The sequence below is a fragment of the Drosophila mojavensis genome, unplaced genomic scaffold (genome assembly GCF_018153725.1).
Source record: "Drosophila mojavensis isolate 15081-1352.22 unplaced genomic scaffold, ASM1815372v1 contig_74, whole genome shotgun sequence".
NCBI classification, from domain to species: Eukaryota; Metazoa; Arthropoda; class Insecta; order Diptera; family Drosophilidae; genus Drosophila; species Drosophila mojavensis.
Genome location: NW_025318899.1, coordinates 10,525,263 through 10,547,334, shown reverse-complemented (window position 1 = coordinate 10,547,334; position 22,072 = coordinate 10,525,263). Strand labels below are relative to the sequence as shown.

General features: G+C 41.9%; 4 protein-coding genes across 7 annotated transcripts in view; 2 read left to right on the top strand and 2 right to left on the bottom strand.

Annotated features, from left to right (window-relative positions):
• The window catches only part of LOC6582041 (protein phosphatase 1 regulatory subunit 16A), a 43,744-nt gene extending 28,886 nt beyond the window's left edge, over positions 1-14,858 (top strand). For 3 of the 4 annotated variants that reach the window (XM_015162241.3, XM_044010051.1, XM_002007718.4), the window contains 7 exons: positions 8,785-9,459; positions 10,825-11,530; positions 11,611-11,736; positions 11,800-11,875; positions 11,947-12,067; positions 12,150-12,661; positions 13,380-14,858. In XM_015162241.3, the coding sequence (XP_015017727.1) occupies positions 9,314-9,459; positions 10,825-11,530; positions 11,611-11,736; positions 11,800-11,875; positions 11,947-12,067; positions 12,150-12,661; positions 13,380-14,002 (2,310 nt within the window). In that variant the 5' untranslated portion in view covers positions 8,785-9,313 and the 3' untranslated portion in view covers positions 14,003-14,858. The remainder of the gene's footprint in view (positions 1-8,784; positions 9,460-10,824; positions 11,531-11,610; positions 11,737-11,799; positions 11,876-11,946; positions 12,068-12,149; positions 12,662-13,379) is intronic. The other variant, XM_044010052.1, reaches the window with a different exon arrangement.
• Positions 14,859-15,228: 370 nt separating this feature from the next.
• On the bottom strand, positions 15,229-17,782 carry LOC6582040 (U3 small nucleolar RNA-associated protein 14 homolog A). Its single transcript, XM_002007717.4, has 2 exons — positions 17,267-17,782; positions 15,229-17,210 (listed from the first exon to the last, which is right to left on the bottom strand). Exons 1-2 carry the CDS (start codon positions 17,660-17,662, stop codon positions 15,309-15,311), a joined length of 2,298 nt encoding a protein of 765 aa, XP_002007753.1. The 5' UTR covers positions 17,663-17,782; the 3' UTR covers positions 15,229-15,308.
• Positions 17,783-18,009: 227 nt separating this feature from the next.
• LOC6582039 (general transcription factor IIH subunit 4) lies at positions 18,010-19,816 on the top strand. Its single transcript, XM_002007716.4, has 2 exons — positions 18,010-18,387; positions 18,450-19,816. Exons 1-2 carry the CDS (start codon positions 18,011-18,013, stop codon positions 19,645-19,647), a joined length of 1,575 nt encoding a protein of 524 aa, XP_002007752.4. The 5' UTR covers position 18,010; the 3' UTR covers positions 19,648-19,816.
• A 193-nt stretch (positions 19,817-20,009) lies between these two features.
• LOC6582038 (probable Ufm1-specific protease 2) lies at positions 20,010-22,015 on the bottom strand. The gene is made up of 2 exons (XM_002007715.4): positions 21,897-22,015; positions 20,010-21,838 (listed from the first exon to the last, which is right to left on the bottom strand). Exons 1-2 carry the CDS (start codon positions 21,933-21,935, stop codon positions 20,039-20,041), a joined length of 1,839 nt encoding a protein of 612 aa, XP_002007751.1. The 5' UTR covers positions 21,936-22,015; the 3' UTR covers positions 20,010-20,038.
• Positions 22,016-22,072: the final 57 nt, after the last annotated feature.

Below are 22,072 nucleotides of genomic sequence, written 5' to 3'. Positions count from 1 at the left end.
TAGCACATAGTATATATTTAGCTCATTTGTCTTGTCATAATTCCAGGATATCTCCTGGGTATAGCAGGCCCCCAATTTCGGATTCTCGCTGATTTCATTTTGGGGCCAAGCGCACACGACCTCGTTTGTTGGGTGATAAAAATCGCGCAATTAGCTGGCGTTGATTTTCGCACAGGACATGCATATTTGATATATAGCGCACTGCTGTTTGTGGCTCGGGCTTTACGGATCGAGCCAATCTAGAGCAGTCTAATTTACTCGCTAGAAATAATTTGCTGTTGCTTCGCCTCTGCCACTGCCTCTGCCTCTGCCTCTGCTATGGCTACGGCTATAGCTACTGCTGGGTCCGTCCGTCCGAGCGTTTAAGCGAAGGTGCAAATTAAATCAACATGCATATCCGTTTGACACCATTTCGCAAATAGCCCCAGAATAAGTAAGTGCAGTGGTGGGGTGATATAGTTAGGGGGCGGGACACTGGGGTCTAGGGCTACGTAGAGCTCCATTAAATGGCGCGCATATTGCAAATGACCAAAAACGAAAATAGGAAAAAAAAACAGCAGCAACAGCAAAATTTTGTAACATAAATTTGGGTCCCCAAAGCATGTGTGTGTATGTGTGTGTGTCTCGCTAACCTTGTTAAAAAGTGGAGCGCAGATATATGGGCAACATGGGGCAGGGTTTTTCAGGTGGGCCACAGAAATATTTTCGGCGTACAGTGCAACAATAACAAAATATAAGCGAAAACATTTTCACTCAAATATCACAATTTTAAGTGCTCCAAGCGGGCAGCAAAAAATAAAAAATAAAAAAACTTGATGGGGATTCCCCGACAAGCAAACAGCATTAGCTGGCATGACAAAAGCGGAAGAAGCGAAAGAGGAAGCAAATAGCATAAAGCTGAAAATACTCGAGTGGAAGCAATAAGTTCTTTGGCTTATTGTAAATGCAGCTGAGCAGATGGAAACTTGGCTAACACACATATTTTATCTGGCATATGTATGTACATGCATACGAATCTAGCATTAAATGTAATGCAATGAAATTTTACATGTAGTAAAATTGAAAATTAAATTGGGCATTACGAATATAATGGAGCTGGCAAAGCGATGGCAATTGAGCCAAAGGAAAAGTGGTTAAAGTGAACTGAAGTGGGTAATGAAAAGTTAACTAAAGGTAGAGCTGAGTATTTAGAAAAGATGAGGAAGAGTGATGTAGAGAATAAATAAAAGAGCAGAATATAAGAACTACATATAAATATAGCAAAACCTGGATTTCCTGTTTTCAATGGATAAAAAATACGTAAAGAGCTTAAATATTCGATAAAATTTATCTAGTCAATTTGAAGAGAAATGAAATATGTTTTTAAATATTTATAAATCACATAGCTCAATAAATTCCCGTATGTGAAATACTAAAATGTTTATTGCCAAAGCAATTTTCTTTTATATTTTTATAGGTTTTTTATTTAAATTTTCAAATATTTTTATAATCCGATAGATTATATAGTATATAGCCAAATATATTTATTTTAAAATGTTCGAATACGAAACAATTCATTGCCCAACTACCTGACCTAAGCGAAAAGCACACAAGTAATTTATTAATAGCTCTATAAAAATAAAATGAAACAAAAGCAAAAGAACTGAAAAACAAACAATAAATTACTAACGGCAAATGCGAGACAAATAACTAAAACTAAAAGAAAATTAAAGAAAATACGTTTTTTTTTTTGTCTGTCAACTGAAACAAATTCCAGACAAAATAAAAATAAGTTTTTGATGTATGTAAAATAAGTAAAACTATAGTATATATAGACATATATAATTTGAGGAAATATTTCAGCAAATTGCCTCTGGCACACAAAGTTTAATTGTTTGTGTTGCTTCAGATATAGTTAATGCCACATAATCCAAAGCCAAATCTGAATGACAAAGGCAGAACGAGAGAAAGAGTGGGAGAGAGAGACTGAGTGAGAGAATATAATGCATTTGGCGTTGTCTGACAGACGCTTAAATAAAAGATTTTTTTTTTTAATTAAAAATATTTCACCTGCGAAAAGCGACGACACAATTTTCCTCTTTGCGCTCACATAAATAAATGCAGCCACGCACACTAACAACAACAACAACAACAACAACAATAGCAACAGCAACAAAAACAACAATAAAGAGCAGCGCGACAAAAATGAGAACAGGAACAGCAATTTAAAATACAAAAGACACGAGCCAGCTGGACGAATGAAACCACAGGGGAGCGAAGGTGGGGGGCAGGTAGACATATAGCCATAGCCATAGCCATAGCCATGGCCAAGCAGTAGGTGTTGCCACTTGTCAGTGGGTCAAATGAAAATGAGCCGTGGGCGTGAATATAAATAAATGAGCAAGTAGCGGGTGGCAAAGGAGAGAAAAAAGGGGCGCAAGGCAATAATTAAACCGATACGCAAACAATTGAACGCTAGATGGCGCTGCAGGTGCTCGGCAAGCAAAGCGAAAAGGCAAGCGGGCGCAAATTAGTGTGAGCGAGCGAAAAGAGGGAAAGAAAGAGGGAGACAGAGTGATAGAGCAGGCGCGGTTTTAATGAAAAGCGCACAGAAATTAACTCATGGCTTTAAAAAAAAACATTCGTTAAGCATATGAAAACAACAACAACAACAACAGCAACTTAAATGATGGACACAGCTTAAAGCCAGTGACAATGACAACACCAAAAGGAAGACAGCGATAACAACAACAACAACAACAAGAGCAATAACAATGACAGCACACGCTGTGTGTGTGGGCGTAATTGTGTTTGTATGTGTGCTTGTGCGTGTGTCTGTCTCTCATCAGGCAGTGCTGTTGCGATCCTAACACGTTTTACTCAATTTTGAAAGGATGATGACCAAAACGGCCAACAGTTGTGGAACAGTTGACTTTTAGGGATGGCATGGGCATAAATGAGCACATCGGCTACGTAAATACATTATCTGTGTGAGGGAGAGGGGGAGGGGGAGAGCAGCCAGTCGAAATCAGCAACGCAAGCGATGGCAAATTTTTGAGTCATTGTTGTTGCTGCTGCCTAATATGAGCTTGGCGCGTGAGAGGGAGATAGCAAGTGAGTCGTATATATGTAAAAGGCAAGCAAAAGGCACGTCATGAGTGTGAGTAGGCAGAATAGAGCGCGAGTGTGAAGCGCCTTAAGCAAAAGGCACGGCAAATGCTTGCCTAGTAGAGGAACAGAGAGAGGCAGAGAGTAGTGGAAGGAAGAGTCGCCGGCATGTAAAAGGCAAGAAAGTGTGATTAATCTCTTAATGATAGGGTATCTTAAAGGGGTATGTACAATCGGCTCGTTAACATGTAAGCGATTAGCATATAAGAACATGTTAATTAATTCATTACTCGTAGCAGCAGTTCGCGATTTACCTTCTGCCAGATGATTTTATAAATAGTTGAAAGCTAAAAAAAGAATAGAACTGTTAATAATAATTTTCATTGCCCACTCAGTGTGAAATAGCAAAATAATATTGTTTATTCAGCAATAAACTGAAATATAAATTGAGTGAGCATTATCTATGGCTGTATTTACTGCTTTGCTCCCAAGGGGCTAAGCAATCTATTTTATCTCTTCTATAAACAAATCTCTTTCAATGAACTAGGAGAATGCTGGAAATCTGTTATGACAGGCATTTATTGCATTTAATATGCTATGGCAATAACTTATAACTCGTAATTAGAGACATCTCGATAAGCCTTGGCATCTCGTCCACTCGTGTGGCAGCTGGACGAAGGTCGATTGAATTGAAAGTAGTTGCCGGTGGTCCGGGGGTCCGGGGGGTCCAGCAAGGATACTCTGATACAATTTCCATTTATGTGTGCAGCTTGCTGCATGTTTGTTGTCTATCAATACAAAAGGGGGGCACATACTCCTGCCACAAATTGTGGCAAGCAGCAACAGCCGGCAGCTGCAGCAACTATCGAATGCCGAAAATATTCAAGGCAAGTCATTCTCGTACATCAGGGCGTATGCGTGCTTTCAGTTGGTCAGCCAACAAGGCAGCTTCCTTGTTATGTGCTCTACCACCCCCCACCCACATGCCGAGTGTGTGTGTGTGTGTGTGTGACATGCCTGTGCGTGCGTTGGCTTCTTAAGTTATTAATATTGCTGCTGCTTGAGCTGTAGATTTATGCAACAGCCGAATAACGTAAGCCATAAGCAAATAACTTATGAAATGAAGACATTAAGATAAAACATAAAAAAGCGAAGCCGAAAGCGAAAGCGAAAGTGGAAGAAGAAATGTCAGAAAAACTCTTCAAGCTTAATTCAAACTAAATGGCCTCAACATCAAGGCAAGTGACGATGACGGCGCTCAGGATGACCTGCTCTAGGGCACGGACAGACGGACGGACGAGTGGACGAGTGGACGGGCGGGACGCACTGAGCTGAATGCCTCTCGACAGGCGCAATATGCAACATGAGTCCAGCATCAGCTACAACAAAAACAATGGCAAGTGGGCACAGCCACAACTAACGGTTAAAAAAAAACATACAAAATATCCTCAGGCGTCGCTGTCGCAGCTTTAGATCAGATCTCCAGCGAAAGACCCTCTAATGAGTGCCTTTATAGCTGAGGCACAGTGGAAACAGCGAATCAAATAAATTACTGTGTAAAGCTGGCTATATATTATTACTAGAGTATATGAAATGATGAAATTATATTAAACTAGATTTAGGTGACATTAGAAATACCTAAACAGTAAATGATTTAGGATTAAATTATGAGCTCTTAACAATAATTATTATATGAAATTATATTTTCCTCCATCTTCTTTTATCTGTTCCTCCTATTCCCTTCTAGTTCTATTAAAAACTTATATTGAACTCTTCCATCAAATGTATACTCGCATCTTATTCTTACCCCGCCCTTTCCCCATATCACACACTCAACTTGCCTTTCGTCTCAGCTTCTTCTTCCTTATCAATTATAAAGCTCTTCAATAGCAAATCCAGCGCTGTATCTAGCTCTAGATCTTCTTTAACTCACGTAATAATTGTATTCGTAATTTTCGCATTCTCCCATTTTACAGTTCATTTTCATTATAACTTAATATCAGAACCTTGCTTAGTCGGTGTAACGGTGGATGGGCTGTCGGTGGCTTGGCTTTGGCCAGCTCTTGGTGGCTTACAAGTGTTGCATGCCACTCAGCCTCTCCGCCTCTCGAGGACAGCGAATTATGTGCTTGCATTGAGTGCATTAGCACCCGTCTAGCATAAGGATGAGAAGCGCAATGAGAATGCAAATGAGAGCAGGAGGAAGCACGAAGCTGATGTGTTTGGCAAGCGAGCAGGAGGCGGGAAGTGGGAAGCGGCAAGTGGGGCTAAGGATGTTAGTTTTAAGCGTTGGCCCAAGAGGCGACGACGTTGGCGAGGCCAAGCGTAGGTCTATTGTTATTGTTGCCTTCCTTAAAAGCAGAAGCAGAAGTAAAAGCAGAAGCATAAGCAGCAGCAGGAGGAGGAGGAGAAGAAGGAGGAGAAGGGGCTGGCACAGGGGTCTCTGTGGCAGCGAGGAGTCCAAAAACTGTGCCACAGCAATGCAGGGCAACGTAAATTATAGTTCATTGTTGTTGTTTGTGACTCAGGTTGCTGTTGTTGGTGTTGCTGCCTGCTGTGTGCCCCAAAAAATGAAATCAAAATCAAATAAAAGCGAGCGCACGTGAGTCAAGCTGAGTTGGAGCTCGCAAAGGGAGCTGCCACAGGGACTCGCAGTAGCTGTAGCTGTAGCTGTAGCTGTAGCTATAGCTCTGGCTGATGGCTGGCCATGCAAATTAAATTCGAGTGCTGATTGTCCGCCACGTTTCGCCCCTCCCTCCCTGCACGCCCGCTGCGGCACACACAAGGAAAACTACAACAACAACAGCAGAAGAAAAAGGGTCACAGGTGTTTTTTGTGCCAATTTCGAGTTTGTTTTGCGTTTAACGGGCAAACTTCAGCGTGCTGGCAACAGTCCACACAATGCGGCAATGCACGCGCCAAGGGAGTCTGCCACATGCGGCATACACAAACGAGACTCAAACGAGTCCCCAGAGATATAGCTGACTTTTAATGAGTTGAGCTCTAGATATCAATCAAACGGGCAAACGGTAGTTGTTCAGCTTCGAGAAAAAAAGGAGGAAAAAAAAAAAACAACACGCTCATTTAGCATGCGATGGAAGCTGCGTGCTGTAATGAGAATCGCATAGAAGCGCAATATAATTTAATTCTAATGACACACGTACTACTGCAGCAGCAAAACAACAAAAACTTTTTTTCAGTCACATTCCAATAGAGCAAGAGAACAAGGCTGTAATTCGATATGTTTGAGAAGCGCATAGAAGGACAGTTTCATTGAATGGGAAACGGCAGTTAGTCAGTCAGCGAGTACAAATTACTTATTGAACATTCCAAAACAGCAAAGTGAGACTCCTGTGAAGCCTACTTGAATACCATGAAAATCAAATAGAAGGGCATAGATGGATGTTGAATGAAATTCTAGAGACAAATGCTAAATAGCAAAAAAAAAATATTCAATTACAATTTATTGAACAATAGCCAAAATGAAAGACCTAGCTGAATTCATGAGAATCACATAGAGGAGCGTTAAAGTTTGGGTATATTTAAAAAACTTTAGTCAACACTTTTATAGCATTCCATTAGGTAAATTAAAGCGCTATTCGTGCATATTTGAGAAGCACATAGAAGAGCGTTATTTATGAAAAAGTTTATGCCAGTTTTGTGAAGCTTAGAGTTAAAACCCTATACTAGTATTTTATTCAAATGTAGTACATAAAAAATGTATCAAGAATGTTTATCAACTTTTAAACTTTTTATTTTTTTCATGGCAACTTTTATGAGCAGATTATATCCGAGCAGAAAAATATTTGCTAGGACAACTGAATGTAAATTTTATTTACATTTGTGAAGTTTATGTAGTGCTGCAAGCAGCTATGCTTATAACTAATCCCTACTCACACACACACAGAGGCACACACACACACACTCTTGACAGTTTATTTAAGGCCTTGCACAGGTATCCCCAATGAGAGGGCATAGCAAATGAGTGACTCAGTGTGCAGCATTGCAAGTTCTTTAAAAGGGCTTTGCAGCAGCTGTGTTCATTTAAAAATGCTCTTTGCCACGTGCAACATGAGGCGACGCGAGGCAACGCGATGCGATGCGATGTGGCAATGAAGCTAACGTCGCATCAGAGCTCATCTTCAACTCAAATGAACTCGACATGCCTCAGCGCCTGCTGCTCCTGCTCCTGCTGCTGCTCCTGCTGCTGCTCCTGCTGCTGCTCCTGCTGCTGCTGCTGCTGCTGCTGCTGCTGCTGTTGGTGTTGCCAAAACTTCATTTTGTTGGCTATTGAACCACTTCAGCTGGCAAGGACATGGAGACGAGGCACTCGCAGGACTAACACACTGACATTATTCATACACTTCAGCGCATCCAGAAAAGCAAAAACAAAAACAAAACAAAAAGGCAAAACACAAATATAAAGCGAAATGTGTCTAGTTTGTCAGTTTGTGCGCTAGTTGATAGCTTTTCCATTAGCACAATTGCCTCGACTGTTGCTGCGGCTACTCCTCTGGCTCTCATTTTCACTGTCTCTCTCTCTCTCTCTCTCTCAACCTCTTCACTCCCCTTGTCAATCTGCTGTGTCTGCACTGCTGCCAGCATCAATTTATCTTGCTTACTCTTCTGACCAACGAAACTTTATCATGCAATTGGATTTTGGCCTTACGCATTTTAGCCAGTTAACCCGAGCCAGCAACTTCAAGTATTTTAAAATAAAACTACATAACGCAAATGCAATTAAAGTGTTATGGCATACGGCGTATAGAGCGTATCATTTAAGCAACTGTCCTTAACATAACTATAAGCATAACTATTGTCATGATTATCTTCATGTTATTTGTATGAAACCACTATCAATATATTCATTATCATTATTACATATTATTATAATTATCATCATTATTATTCTCTTAAAGAAAATTATTATTAAATTATTATTATTATTATTATTATCATTATTATTATCAATTATTATTATTATATGTAATTTATGATCTTCATTATTAGAAACATAATTACTATTTATTTCCTAAATTTCCGTCCATTTCCAGTTTCCTCTACTATAGTTCCATTCCATTAGTATTCCCAAGAGAGTTATTCGTTCTGCTCATTGCTGATCGTGCCTAAAATTCCACTCATTCCGCTCTTGAAATTTTCTGTATTTTGAGTGAACTTTTGACACCTATATAAGGTCGGCCCAACAGCAAAGCCACTCTCAGTCGTATTTCTGACCTGCTGCTGCCTAGACGTTCTGTGCTTCTCCTCTGGATTTTTTTAAGAAGAAATATTATATTATTAATATTATATTATTATTAATAAGTATTGTAATATGTAGTAGTAGTAGTATATATTATTATAATTATACAAATTATTAGACTAGAGGGATATAGAAGGAATCAAACAGACAGAAGGAGGAACCTACCTTATAGAAGTTTCTCACTGTGAATAAAAGTATATATACAAACATATATATATAGCCTTATTATAACCTGTTTACTTACCTTTATTGTGCTCTGAGTCTAACAAACAATTGGTTCCTGTGGGCAATGGGCACTATTGGGAAATATGCTAGAAGGAACTTATTTTTAAGCCTCCTGTGGGACTAATCAATTGCGTGGGTTACTTTTTATGATTTGTGACTTAACCAGGCTTTTTCTCTAACTCTCTCTTTCTCTTTCTCCTTTTCTCTTGCAGGCAGGCAGCTCTAGAAGTTTGAAAAGTTTGTAGAAGTGCGGGGCAAAAGCGAGCGCAGAGGTGCTGAGAGGTGAAATTGCAAGGTGCCAACAGTTGTGGACGCGCTGCTGCCATGAGAGCTGCCTCGGCTGCGTCGACGTTGCAGCAACATCGACAACTGCAATCAACAGAATAATAACAATAATATTGTTATTAATAATAATAGATGCAGCAGCAGCAACAGCAGCAGCAGCAGCAGCAGTGGCAGCAGCAACAGCTGCGCCAATGATAACAAAGAAAATACCTAACCACAGGCGACACTCTACAAACGAGAATTAAACTCAAAAATGCAAATTACAATTTACATGCAGACGACGCAGAAGACGAACAGCAACAACAACAACAACAACAACAACAAGCACGATAACAAGAGCAGCAACTACAACAACCCTTGGCCAGCGTTGCCAAGTGTGTGTGAATAACTAACTAACACTACTACTATATTCTACAACATATCAACATCAGCTCAGCTCCAGCAGGCCACGTCAAGATGATCAAAGGCATTTTGATACAGCGCAAAAGTCAGGAGGATGCCAACTACACAAAGCAGCTCAAGATGGAGCACGCCGACCTGGTGGCCGAGATGCAGACGGTGGAGAGTCTGCCCACGCACGAGAGACTCCAACTGGCCAGACTGTAAGTACATAAATGGAGCAAAAGAAACTGATTAAATTAAATGAAAAATTTTATATACAAAATTATATATGGAAATAAAATATAAAACTGATTAAATGTAGAAATATTTAAAAAAGACATGTATATAAAAATGATAGTATATACAATAAACTACAAATATAAAAAAAAAAATCACAGAAGTTATTTATTAAAAGAAATAAATTAAATTAAATTTTAAAAAATATATATACGTATACATAAAATATAAAAATTATTAAAAATAGAAATATTTTAAAAAGTCAGTTATATAAAAAATATATTAGATTAAAAAAAAACTGCAAATATAAAAAACATCACAGAAATTATTTCTTAAAAAAAATAAATATAAACAAAAAAATTCATAAGAACTGTTTAATAAATAATATGAAATATTTAATAATAAAAATAATAATGAAAGGAAATTAACATGAAAAAATAAATAAACAAATGTAATATAATAATAATAATAATAATAAATATGTATAAATATTAATCAACTGCATTCGATATGGTTTACTCAGTGATTAGCTTCATGCTGTGCTCTATAATTAAACCTTTGCATATAAATAAAGATGTGATGTTTTCACTTTCGTTACGCTGTTGAATGAACGAATCAGCCATGGCTAAATCACGGCTAAATAGTGTAAGTGTACTATGCAATTTAGTTCGGAAGCTTGAAATCCTGATTCATTAAATTCCAGAAAATTTACTTTGAAATTGAACGCACCTAAAAGTTACATAGCAATTAAATAATTAACAGAAGCAGATGAAGCTTTATAAATTTTGTGGAGAATGGTTTTCAGAGAACCAAAATAGAACAGTCTAAATAGTTTCGCGATAGAAGCAAGGCTCACTAGAAACAGTCGAATGTGTTATCCAATAAAGCAGAAGCTGAGCTGAACTTTAACAGAGTTTGCTAATTGAACGCTTTAAAAGGGCTGCTTAAACTGTTTTCTATTTGCGAATAGGAAGCATGTGAAGTTCGAAATTCGAAATTGCTATCAAGAGCGTTTAATGATCTCTCCATTTGGCCCAAGGCCAACGAACAAAGTCACGCACGTTCGATGTAGTTAAAATCTGTTTAGGACAAATCTCACACTATTTCAACTTTGACTGCGAGCGGGGCGAGAGCAATGCGAACTTCCAAGTAAGAAATGAAAAGTTGTAGACCAAGTTTTGATTGGATGTAGAGTGAGCGAGATAGAGAGAGACCGAGAGAGTGCGAGATACGTGTAGTTGTAATCCCATTTGTAGCAAATAAATATGAAACCAATTAAACATTTATAAGTCCACTTAAGCGTAGCCCATAAAAATAGTTTGCAGACTAACGCAGATTCTATTTTGCAGGAGGCGCGCTCAGCAGCTGAAGCTGGCCAGGCAGAAAGAGAAGGAGTGGCTCAAGCTGCAGCGAGCCAAGGGCCAGACGGCCAGCGGAGGCAGCAGCGGCAGCAACAGCGCCGGCACCGTCCAGAACGGCGGCTCGGGCGACACCACACATCATTTTCGGCATGCCAATGGCTCGGGCACGGTCAGTGGCAGGCGGCACATATCGTTCGAGAATAGCGTGGTGCTATTGGAGGCGGCGTCGCGGAACGACATGCCCGAGGTGGCGGCACTGCTGCAGAATGGCATCACACCAGATGCGGCCAACGAGGATGGCCTGACGGCGCTGCATCAGTGCTGCATCGACAACAACGTGGACATGCTGCGGCTGCTGCTCGACTATGGCGCCAATGTGGATGCGCAGGACAGTGATAAATGGACGCCGCTGCATGCGGCGGCCACCTGCGGCCATTTGGAGCTGGTGCGCATACTCATACGGCACAATGCCAATCTGTTGGCCGTCAACACGGATGGCAATATGCCGTATGATCTGTGCGACGATGAGAACACCCTGGACTTCATTGAGGGCGAGATGGCGCAACGGGGCGTCACCCAGGAGCTCATCGACGAGACGCGCTCCTCCACGGAGCGTCTCATGCTCAAGGACCTAATGGAGCTGGCGCGCACCGGTGGGGATCTCGAGGAGCCAGACTATCAAGGCGCCACGCCGGTGAGTGAGAGGAAACAAACTGAATGAAAAGAATGCTCACAATCCCTCCCTCACCCTGTCTCTCTCTCTCTCTCTTGCAGCTGCACATAGCTTCTGCCAATGGCTATGTGCGCGTCGTAGAGTTCTTGCTGGAGCAGCACGTCAACGTGGATGCCATGGACAAGGATCTGTGGACGCCTGTGCACGCAGCAGCATGTTGGGGACATGTAAGTGGAGTGCTGATGAAATATGGAATTTTTATCTCAACTTGTTTCTCATTATCCTCACAGCTGGAAGTTCTGGAGATGCTGGCGCAATGTGGTGCTGATTTGAATGTGCGCAACAAAGATGATGAAACGCCTTCAGGTAAGCTGAGATACCACTCCCCAATCATACATATATATATATATACTTACCATGTCAAACAACTATTTCAGATATCTGTGAGGATCCGGAGATACGTGAACGCATCGAGCAGCTGAAGACGGAACAGGAGAGCAAACGACTGGCGGAGGCGCAACGAAGGCGCGTTCGGCGCTCGCAGAGCAACAATACCAGGTAGGCTATAGCAACATATATAAAATGTAAATATTTGTATAATATCGTTACTCCCCCTCTTCCTCTCTCTTTCTCTGCTCAGAGCCCAATCGGTGCGTCGCACCAGCCTGCGCGACAAAACGCTTACAACCAAAAAGGATGCTGTGGAGGAGGCTCGCCTGCGTCTGCAGGCACAGGAGGCGACCGATTCCGGCTCCACGGCGGCCACAGCTGCCGCTGATCTGCCCAATGGCTATGCCTATCACACGACCAATAACAACAACAACAACAACAATAACATTAATAGCTCTGAGAAACGGCCCTCGACGGCCAGCCTGTCGCACTCCAAGTCCGCGGATGCCGTGGACAACATAACGCTCACAACGACACATTCCTATCTGCCGCGTCGCCCGCCCGACGGACGCGAGAACGACGAGCAGCTGCTCAAGGCGGGTGACCCGGGCGCTGGCGGCGGCGAACTGCAGCGCGCCACTTCTGCCGCAGCGGTCATATTGACGGACCAGGGCACGGCGGCCAGTGCTGAGGCGCTGCAGATTCAGTCATCCAAGGCGGCGAACAACGGCAAGATCAACGTGCAGGTCACTGTGCTAGTGGGTGAGTAATATAAACATTAGCTATATAAAAAGAAACACACATACACATACAACACCTGCACACTCACACATACACACACACACACACAGTCACAGCTTGCTCCAATCAAGCAACGCCGCTTAAATGCTTCTCCCCTGTGTCAAATGTCGCTGTCTAATGTTTGTTTAACGACTCTACTTAAACGCAAGTCAAGGCAAAAATCAAGCTAACTGTTAGGCTAACACGACTACGGCATGCTCTACAAAATGTATATATTGTAGAAGAGTAACTAACTATAATGTATGTTAACGTATTATTTAGCTTTAAAGCGTATTAGTGTATTGGTATTGCTTTGCAAAAAAAAAAGAAAAATCATATGCAACTCCACATTATATTAATATATCATATAGCTCTACGGGGTATTAGCGTAGTGGTAATGCTTGCAAAAAGAATCTTATTTATTGTACATTTATAGTCAGCACATTACACAGCTTGAGCTACTACTCTCTATAACAATTACAGGGTATACACAATTCGTTCTAAAACATTAGCTTTATATATAAAAGAAAATTAAGAAAAGTTAAATAACATTTGCTTGTGATTTTATGTTTCTTTTTTTTTTTTTTTTTGTATTCGACTCGTTGCGCTCGTTTTGTGTCGTCTGCCTGCCTGCATCATCATCAACAAATAAACCAATCAACCACCCAAACCACCCACAACACAACCCAAACTCATGTAGACACAAACAGCACGCATCATCAACAAGAACAGCATAGCCAGCAACATTCGCAGCAACATCCGCAGCAGCATTCGCAGCAACATCTGCAGCAACATCAACAGAAATTGCAGCAACATGCGCTGCTGCTTCAGCAACATCAGCAGCAGCAGCAACAGCAACATTGCCAGCAACATGCTTCTCAGCACTATGTTGCTATGGATGCGGGTGCCGTTACTTTGTCAAATTTGAAAAAGCAACGTTCGCTGTCGCGCACCGCCAATGTGCTTAACAATTTCGAGCTTTCATCCACAAGTGCTGGCGCTAGTGCTGCTAATGCAAGCACTGCTACATCAATAACAACAACAACTAATGGTTCTGTTTTAGGAGCCGCCACTACGGTTAATCACAACAACAATAACAACAACACAAGCAGCGCCAACAACAACAACAACATGGCCGCCGGTCCGATCGCTACGCAGCCACTGGGATTGGGCGCAATGAGTCCCAGCCTATTGGACTTTGAGTCAGCTGCGCCAGTGGCCACATCCGGTAACGCCAATTCGGTTAACAAGTTCTGTGGCAACACTGGCGACGTGGTCAGCGACAGCACGAGCTCCAGTCGCAAATGCTGTGTGCTAATGTAGGCGGCCGATGCAGCAGAGGATAACAGGGTATTATTACAATGAATTGCCAGCCGGTTAAGCTTACCAACAAACTGTAAAAGTTTAGAGAAAGAATGTGTGGTTTTTGTATGTATGTATGTATGTGTGTGTGTGTGTGAAAATGGGGGGCGGGAAAAGAGAGAAAAATCAAACAAACAAATTAGCAATTTTGAGATGCCTGGCAAAAAGTGTCTTTTATTAGCATTTTAGTAGAAAAACAAAAACAAAAACAAAAGAAAACAAAAAACAAACAGTTCAAAACATTGAAATTGTAAATGGAAGCAAGGTGTTCAATTCTATGAGCTCCATATTTGACTAAACTGAAAACAAGAAAACGACTCAAAGTCGTGGCATTTTCCTAAGCCAGCAAATATACGATATATGTAAAGTATATATATTTATATATACACGATTTAGGTTCAGCAAATAAATACAGCGCAAAAAATAAAAAACAAACAAATGAAATTGAACCGAAATTGAAAGTAAACCCAAAACTTGATGTTAAGTAGTTTTTACTGTTAAGAACTTTTGTTTTTTCTAGTTCTTTAACTTTTGCTTAAAAAATAAAAAAGGAGAAATATATGGCAAGGCAAAGTATTATGCAAAAGTATAAAAAACAATATACATATAAATATATAAATAAAGATAATAATAAAACATATGCTATTAGCTCAATTGTAGCTACATGAAATGGAAATCAAAAATAATAATAATAATAATAAAAAGCAATAGACAAATTGCCAACAAGCAATTTAAAAACAAACAATTAAACATTTCATATATTATATAAATGTGTGTACATTATACATCTAAATGTCAAACAAATTCAACTTCCAATTGAAAATAATTATAATAATAAAAGATGAACTAAATTTGTTTATATCAATATAAATTGTTTGAACTAAATTAGGTATTTGCAAAACTTTATTTGCGCTGCGTGATGTGAATTTTAGTTTATTGTCAAATTGTATTATTTAAACAAATAATTTATACAATTTTTAACATATATACATATGTAGTATATTGATGTATGTATGTATATATACGAAATTCCAGTTAAACAAGCAAACAACGCGCAATTTAGCAATGAGACTTTCTTTGATTAATTTAGTCCAAGGCAAAATTTTGTAAAATAAACAATTGAAAAAACGAAAACACAAAAAAGAAAGAAAAAAAACTAAAATGTCAAAATAAAAAATGTTTGTGTCTTTCTTTTATATTTAGGTGTTTGCAATGCAACACCAAATTCCATTTATTATTCTAGATTTATAATATGTTTTACATCTAATTAGTCTACCAATAGACGCTTCGCCTTCTCTGCCTGCTCCTCCTGGCGTTTAATCCTCTTGTCCACCACATGACGCAGACGACGATCGGGTTTGACCAGCTCGCTCTCATCCATGGGCTCAATAACTTGACCCTTGCGCGTAATGACCGCTGGACGTGTGAGCATACGGAAAGCAGTTTCAGGCACAAACTCGCGTCCAATGGGCGTACGAATACTGGCTTCATAATCGGCCAGAGATTTGAATGGAAATGGTATGCTGGAGACGCGATGGGCACGCGCTTGTTTGTTGCTCGCCTCATTTATATAGACATTGTCCTTGTTGTCATCGCGACGCTTCTCGGGCTCTGCCAACTTGAGAAGCAGTCGCTTGTTGCGTCTTTCCAATACCTTTTCGGATATGCCATTGCCTCCCCAACAGCCCCAGCCGGGCATTGCCAACTGCAGTTCATTGTTCTTTACTTCCGAGTCGTCTTTCTTATCCTTGTTAAAATCAGCTACAATATCATCATCCTCAAAGGCCTCACTAATAAGCATTTGGCGCTCGGCCACAGGATCGGCTTCATCGAATTCGGCTGCATCGTCGTCAGCCAAAGCATCGTTTACAACATCCGAGAGGCGCATTTTTTGTTTCCAGGTTATGGGGATCACCTTGTCGGGATCAATATCTGCCACTTTAGCTGTTGAATTCTTTTCTTCTTTCGATTTTGGTAAATCGTTAACAGCTTCTATAACTTTTACAGCTTCTTTAGGCTCCAGTTCATCTTGATTGAGTGGCTCATCGATTTCCACACGTTGCTTAGTCTTCTTGAATGTTAAATCCTTTAAGTTTTTCAGTGCATCATGTTTCATCTTCGGCTTCTTCGACTTTTTTGACAGCCTTTTCAGCAATGCTGCTTGCCTTTTTAGATTATTTAACTTATGGATTAAGTGATTGTTTAAATTATCCTTTTGAGCATCGAATATTTCATCCAATGTTTTAGTTTTAGCTGGAGCTTCATTAGCTTCCTCAACTTCCTCAACTTGCCAACCATTTTCCATATAAATCTTGGGTTTTTTCTTTTTTGGTGATTCCTTTATGGGTTGCGTAGTCTGCTGCCGCTTCTCACGTTTGACCTGTTCCACTTCCGCATTGTGATCAGTTAGCAGTTTTTCATTTTGATTACGCTCTGTCCAATACTTGCGCCAGCTGACCTCTTCTTCCTCAGCTTTGGGTTCATCATTTTCAGTTTGTTTCAATGTCATCCATGGATTGAAGGGATCGGCGATCGACTCGTCGACATTTGTTTCTATTTTAGTTGTTGTCTGTTCTTCATGCTCGCTATCCGTATCCACTTTCTTTTCCGTCAACTGGCGACTCACAGCCAATTGCTCGGCAAGATCTTTGCGCACCTCCTTATCGTATTTGGCGCGCATCTGTAGATTCTTGGCCCAAGTGCCCGTGTTTTTGTGTCGCAAACTTGCGCGTTCCACCAACCGACTCTTCTCCAATGCGTTTAGTTTCTCCAGGGCAGCCTCCGGATTGGTCTTCTTCAGTATCTCAAATTGCTTTACTTGCTCTAATATCTTTTGGCGCTTCAGCAGCTTATGATATTTCTTGGATTTGATCTTATTTTGCATGCGAGCCTTAGCCGACTTCTGAGACTCGCGCATTCTTAAATAGGCCAGCTCACGACGTCTTGCGTGGAGCTCATCACGAGTTAGTTTTTGGGCCAACAACCTCTCTTCCTCTTGTGCCAATTCCTGCTCATCAGTGTTGTCCCCGGTCTGTACCTTGCGTAAGTCATTCAGCTTCTTAATGCTTGCTTGAAGTTCTTTGCCTAGCTCCGATTTAATGCTCGTCTTAATGGCGTTTGAATGGGCTGCTGTATTTACGTAAATCGTTTCCGATGGGATGGGAAATATCTGCAAGAAATCGTCTGCCTTTAGTTTTGTACCATATCTATATCATCTCATCTCACCTGAGTTTCGGCAGAGCGCTGTTTAGCCACGACAGCATCCCAGCGTGCAAGTTTCTTCTTAACACCTTCGTAGCCAATTGTTCGCTTGATGCGATCAGCAACCGGCTTCTCAAGTGGTTTCTGAAGGACCTTTTTAGTGCTGTGCACATTTTTCAGCTTCTTGCCAGTTTCAATGTGCTTGGAAGTGCGCAAGATTTGAACCAAATCGTTCACACCCACGGCCTTAGCTGCGTGGTCTGTTGCATTGGCACTCTTGAACAACTGAAACTCATTCTGTTCTGGCTGGCGCTCGTCGCGTGTAGATTTGCGGATATGCTGCACATTGCCTAGGCTACTAACGGCCTGCAGAAGCTTTTTATGTGCAATTGGATCATACTGTTCTTCATCGTCACTCATATTGGATAAGGAAGGCAAAATTTATTATTATTATTATTTAAAAATTAAATTTAAACCGAGCTGTTTTAGAAACACGCGGTGACAGAATCAGCTGTTTGTCATCAAGCAAACGTATTCACAATGGAAAACTATCGATATTGTTCTATTCAAAAGTATGCTAGTTGAGTAAACTGTTAAATTGAGATTGACATATTTCGCATAGGTTTTTTGATAATATAAATGCAATTGCTTTGATTCAATGATAACCATCCTGTAGCATTAAGATTATTTGGAATATTCCATTTTTAGTCTCTCATATCCGAATATTTTACATATTAATAACGATACTATCACTAGCTCGATATCTCCATGTATTGTGTATCAAAGTTAAATTGCAAGAAATCGATTAGCGGCACGATAACCCACAGACGCGAAATTGTTAAACAAATACGGGCGCATCGTTCCATGGCCGATACAAAATCCGGCCGTCATGCGAGCACCAGCGCTGCAACTCCACTTCTGGTGCAGAGCCCCGAGAACCTGGAGTGCAAGAACTTTCAGGAATATCTGCGCACCCGCCAGACACCTGAATCATTGGAGAAGCTCTACAGTTATCCACCCATTTGCCTAGCTGTCTTCCGCGAGTTGCCTGAAATTGCAAGACAATTTGTGATTCGTATACTGTTCGTCGACCAACCCGTACCACAGGCCGTTGTCAGCTCATGGGGCGCCCAACGTGTGGCCAAGTAAGTAAAGAACACAATCGTTGTTGACAACCAATTCAGAATTTGCTCTCCTTTGTTCCCAGGGAACAACTGGAGGCAACCAACTGCTTGTCTGCCTTATCTGTTTGGCGTGTGACAGCCATACCAGGTGGACTAGCTGCCTGGGAGCTATCGCCCACATTTAAGAAGAGCGTGCGCCAAGTGTTGTTAGGTGGAGGAAAGCCCTGGGCAATTACCAATTCGCTCGAGAGGGACTCCAAGCCACGGGATGTTGCATTCCTTGACGCGTATGCCATGTCTCGGTGGCGTTGTGTGCTGCATTACATGGTGGGTACGGGAAATCGAAGTAACACCGAAACTGAGGCCATCAGTCCAGATGCCGTACGCATTCTACTCCATGCAAATCTTATGAAGCGCGATGAGCGGGAGGGCATTACCATCACACGTCAAGGATTTCAGTTCTTGCTTCTGGACACACGAGCCCAGGTCTGGCATTTCATGCTGCAGTATTTAGATACGTGCCAGGAACGTGGCCTGGTCTTGGCCGAGTGTCTGTCTATGCTCTTTCAATTGAGCTTCTCTACGCTGGGGCGCGACTACAGCTCTGAAGGCATGAACAAGCAGATGCTGATGTTTCTCCAGCACCTGCGGGAGTTCGGCCTGGTATTTCAAAGGAAACGCAAAGAGCATCGCTTTTATCCCACGCGATTAGCGTTAAATGTAACTAACAAGGAAGCAGCAGAAGCATCCATTTCGGTGGATGAAGAGCGCATGCAGGAGCGAGGCTACATTGTGGTGGAGACCAACTATCGCGTATATGCCTACACAGACTCCCAGTTGCAGGTCGCTGTGCTGGGCCTTTTCACCGAGCTGCTCTATCGATTTCCCAATCTCGTAGTAGGCGTGCTCACCCGAGACTCTGTGCGTCAAGCTCTGCGAGGCGGCATTACGGCCGAGCAAATAGTCAGCTATTTGGAGCAGTATGCACATCCCAACATGAAATTGGTTGAGTCTGCAATTCAATCAAAATCCTGCCTGCCACCCACCGTCGTGGACCAAATCAAACTGTGGGAGATGGAACGCAATCGTTTCACCTACACCGAGGGCGTCGTCTACAATCAGTTCCTCTCTCAGAATGACTTCGTAACGCTGCGCGACTACGCCCAATCCCAGAATGTGTTGGTCTGGCAAAACGAGCGCACCCGCACCATGGTCGTGCAAAAGAATGGCCACGACGATGTCAAGCGCTATTGGAAGAAGTACTCAAAGAGCGCCGGCTAGCACCAAACTATTATACTTCTTATTTAAGCAAATCATTTAATTTTACAAATAAGCTAAGTGCGCGTCTGCAAGCATAGTTGCCCTTTGTAACAAGCACAAATCCAAATTGTTATCCAGGACAGCTGCGGGCACATTCAATAATAAAATGGAATACCTCTATCAAAATTTATATATACACATATAAACATATACATAATTAAGCGCAGGTTTGATTGGGTAAGCTTGAATTTAGCTGGGAATTTAATTCGACATCGACTAATCCAGTTTATACAAATTATATATATGTTTATGAGCATATATATAATAATAATAAATTACACTAAAATCATTCAACAATACGAAACATTAAAGCTTGGGAAATATTCATTTTTTAAATGCAAAATTGGAACGTTTAATATAAAATCGGACGCTGCGGCATACAGAGATTATAGTAGCTCTTCTTATCCCAAAAGTCCAAACCCTTCCACCCACACCAGCCCTTAATCTGTATGGTGGCCAGGTCATCGGGCCCAGTATAATGGGGATCGAGTATCAAGAACTTCGCCTGGCCCGTCTGCACACAGTAATCCACGCCGATTATTGTGTGTGCGAGCACTCCGCCCCCGATCATAACAGGTGTGCCCTGCGTTTGGAAATGCATAGCCAGCTCTGAGGCAATTGTCGAGAGCTCGGCACCAGATGCCACATGCAATATCTTCGAATCCACATTGAGGAATCCCTGCAAACACATGCTCAGCTCTGTGGAACCAATCCACTGTGACGAGCCAACAAAAGAGGCCGGCTTGTCGTTAATTTTGTGCAAATATTCCTGGATCTCCAGGTGAGTGGGTATCGGACGTTCTGTGTAGCCCTGAAGCAGGAACCAAGAGCAAATCGTTTGCAGCGAACGGTAGGCACAGCCCCAGCCCTTGTCCTGCACCTGTTGTTGCAAATAGTGATAGTAATGATAGTTCCCATTTACCAGGTATTCTTTGCCATCGGTCACGCCACTGGGCCGTACTCCCAGGTGCGTATTAAGCAACGGCGTCCAGGTCGCCGAATCAACAGCATCTATTTCATCTTGGAAGCGACACTGGTTAGCCCGTCTGAAGTAGGGTCGCGTGGCAGGCAATGCGAATTGCCGATGGAGTCGTTTGCGTTTCTCCTGCACACTAGGCTCATCATCGCCCAGTTGCTCCAGATAGGCACAGCTCAAAAAATGCCCGAATTCCTGTGGATAAAAATGATAGGTGCGTGGCGTCAGCAGCTTAACCTCCGACGTTGTCTCCTGCTCGGTAAGTCGCTCAATAAGGCATTGCTCAAAGAGGCGCAACGACCGGCATATGCTCTCTATAAGCACATCGTACAAACGCAGAAGCTTTGTCTTCTTGCAGAGTATGGCCATTGCTTCCAGTTCCAAGGGCACCTCTTGCTTAACGGAATCCTCATTCGTGATGCACACACTCAATGCTGGATATGGCAGGGAGTCCCCAGCTCCAAAATCGCGTGTGCGTGAGCGTAATACATCAATATTGATCACATCGTAAGCACAGCCAACAGCGCCATAATACTTGGCCAAATCGGGTGCGGCAGCTTTCTTTTTCTTGTCGCCGCTAGCAGCTTCTGTCGGAGTGGGAATCTCAGCGATTAACTGCTCAATGAGTGAATCGCAGTTGAAGCTCTGATGCTGTATGCCACTGTTGCTGCTCACATAGATTTTAGTTTGTGCCACGTTGAAGACCAGATTGCCATCGGCCACACGCTTCCGGAGCGCGTGCATCTCCTTGGCTATAGCCTCCGGCGTGGGCAGTGTGTGCAAAAAGAAACCACACTTTAATCGTGTGAAACAAAAGTCATTGTACAGCTGGGCGGCTTCCACGACTTCAAACGGCACATTCTCCAGTTTGCCATGTATAAAAAAGGATGCACGCAATCCCACAAGTGTGCCCAGTTGACACTGAAGCAGGATCGGATTATCCGTTATGTCCACCGATGAGATGATCTCGTTAAGGTGAGCTTCTGTGTCAGTGCAGTCCCCAAATTTGACTAAACCACATAAATCCAGTTCGGCTGGGAATTTGTGCTGTATTTGTTCATAGTTCAGTTGACCCACACTGGACTCAACGTTAAAGCTCAATAGCAGCAAAGTGCTCTCTCCATAAAATACGCCATATAAACATCCACTGCACTGCAGCTTAACGCGCTCCAGTCGCTTCAAAATACATTAACAAATCACGCAGAGATCATAAGCATACATATAAATAGCTTACCTTGAGAAGAAAAGCAGATATTCTCAATTTGGGAAGCATTTTTCAGAAAACTAGGCGTGAATTTTTAGTATTTACGTACAAACTGCACAGCTGGCAAGTGTGTCATCGATAGACGTAGATAAGTTATCGACTGTGAACTGCATGTAGACCATTTAATCGACAGTAGTGTGACCGTA

Bases quoted from the DNA above. Each gene is read 5' to 3' on its own strand.
- LOC6582038 (XM_002007715.4), bottom strand. From the start codon at position 21,935: ATGCTTCCCAAATTGAGAATATCTGCTTTTCTTCTCAAG. The intron at 21,839-21,896 runs GTAAGCTATTTA...TGTATTTTGAAG, and splicing joins TATCTGCTTTTCTTCTCAAG to CGACTGGAGCGCGTTAAGCT.
- LOC6582039 (XM_002007716.4), top strand. From the start codon at position 18,011: ATGTATTGTGTATCAAAGTTAAATTGCAAGAAATCGATTAGCGGCACG. The intron at 18,388-18,449 runs GTAAGTAAAGAA...CTTTGTTCCCAG, and splicing joins GGCGCCCAACGTGTGGCCAA to GGAACAACTGGAGGCAACCA.
- LOC6582040 (XM_002007717.4), bottom strand. From the start codon at position 17,662: ATGAGTGACGATGAAGAACAGTATGATCCAATTGCACATAAAAAGCTT. The intron at 17,211-17,266 runs GTGAGATGAGAT...GATTTCTTGCAG, and splicing joins AGCGCTCTGCCGAAACTCAG to ATATTTCCCATCCCATCGGA.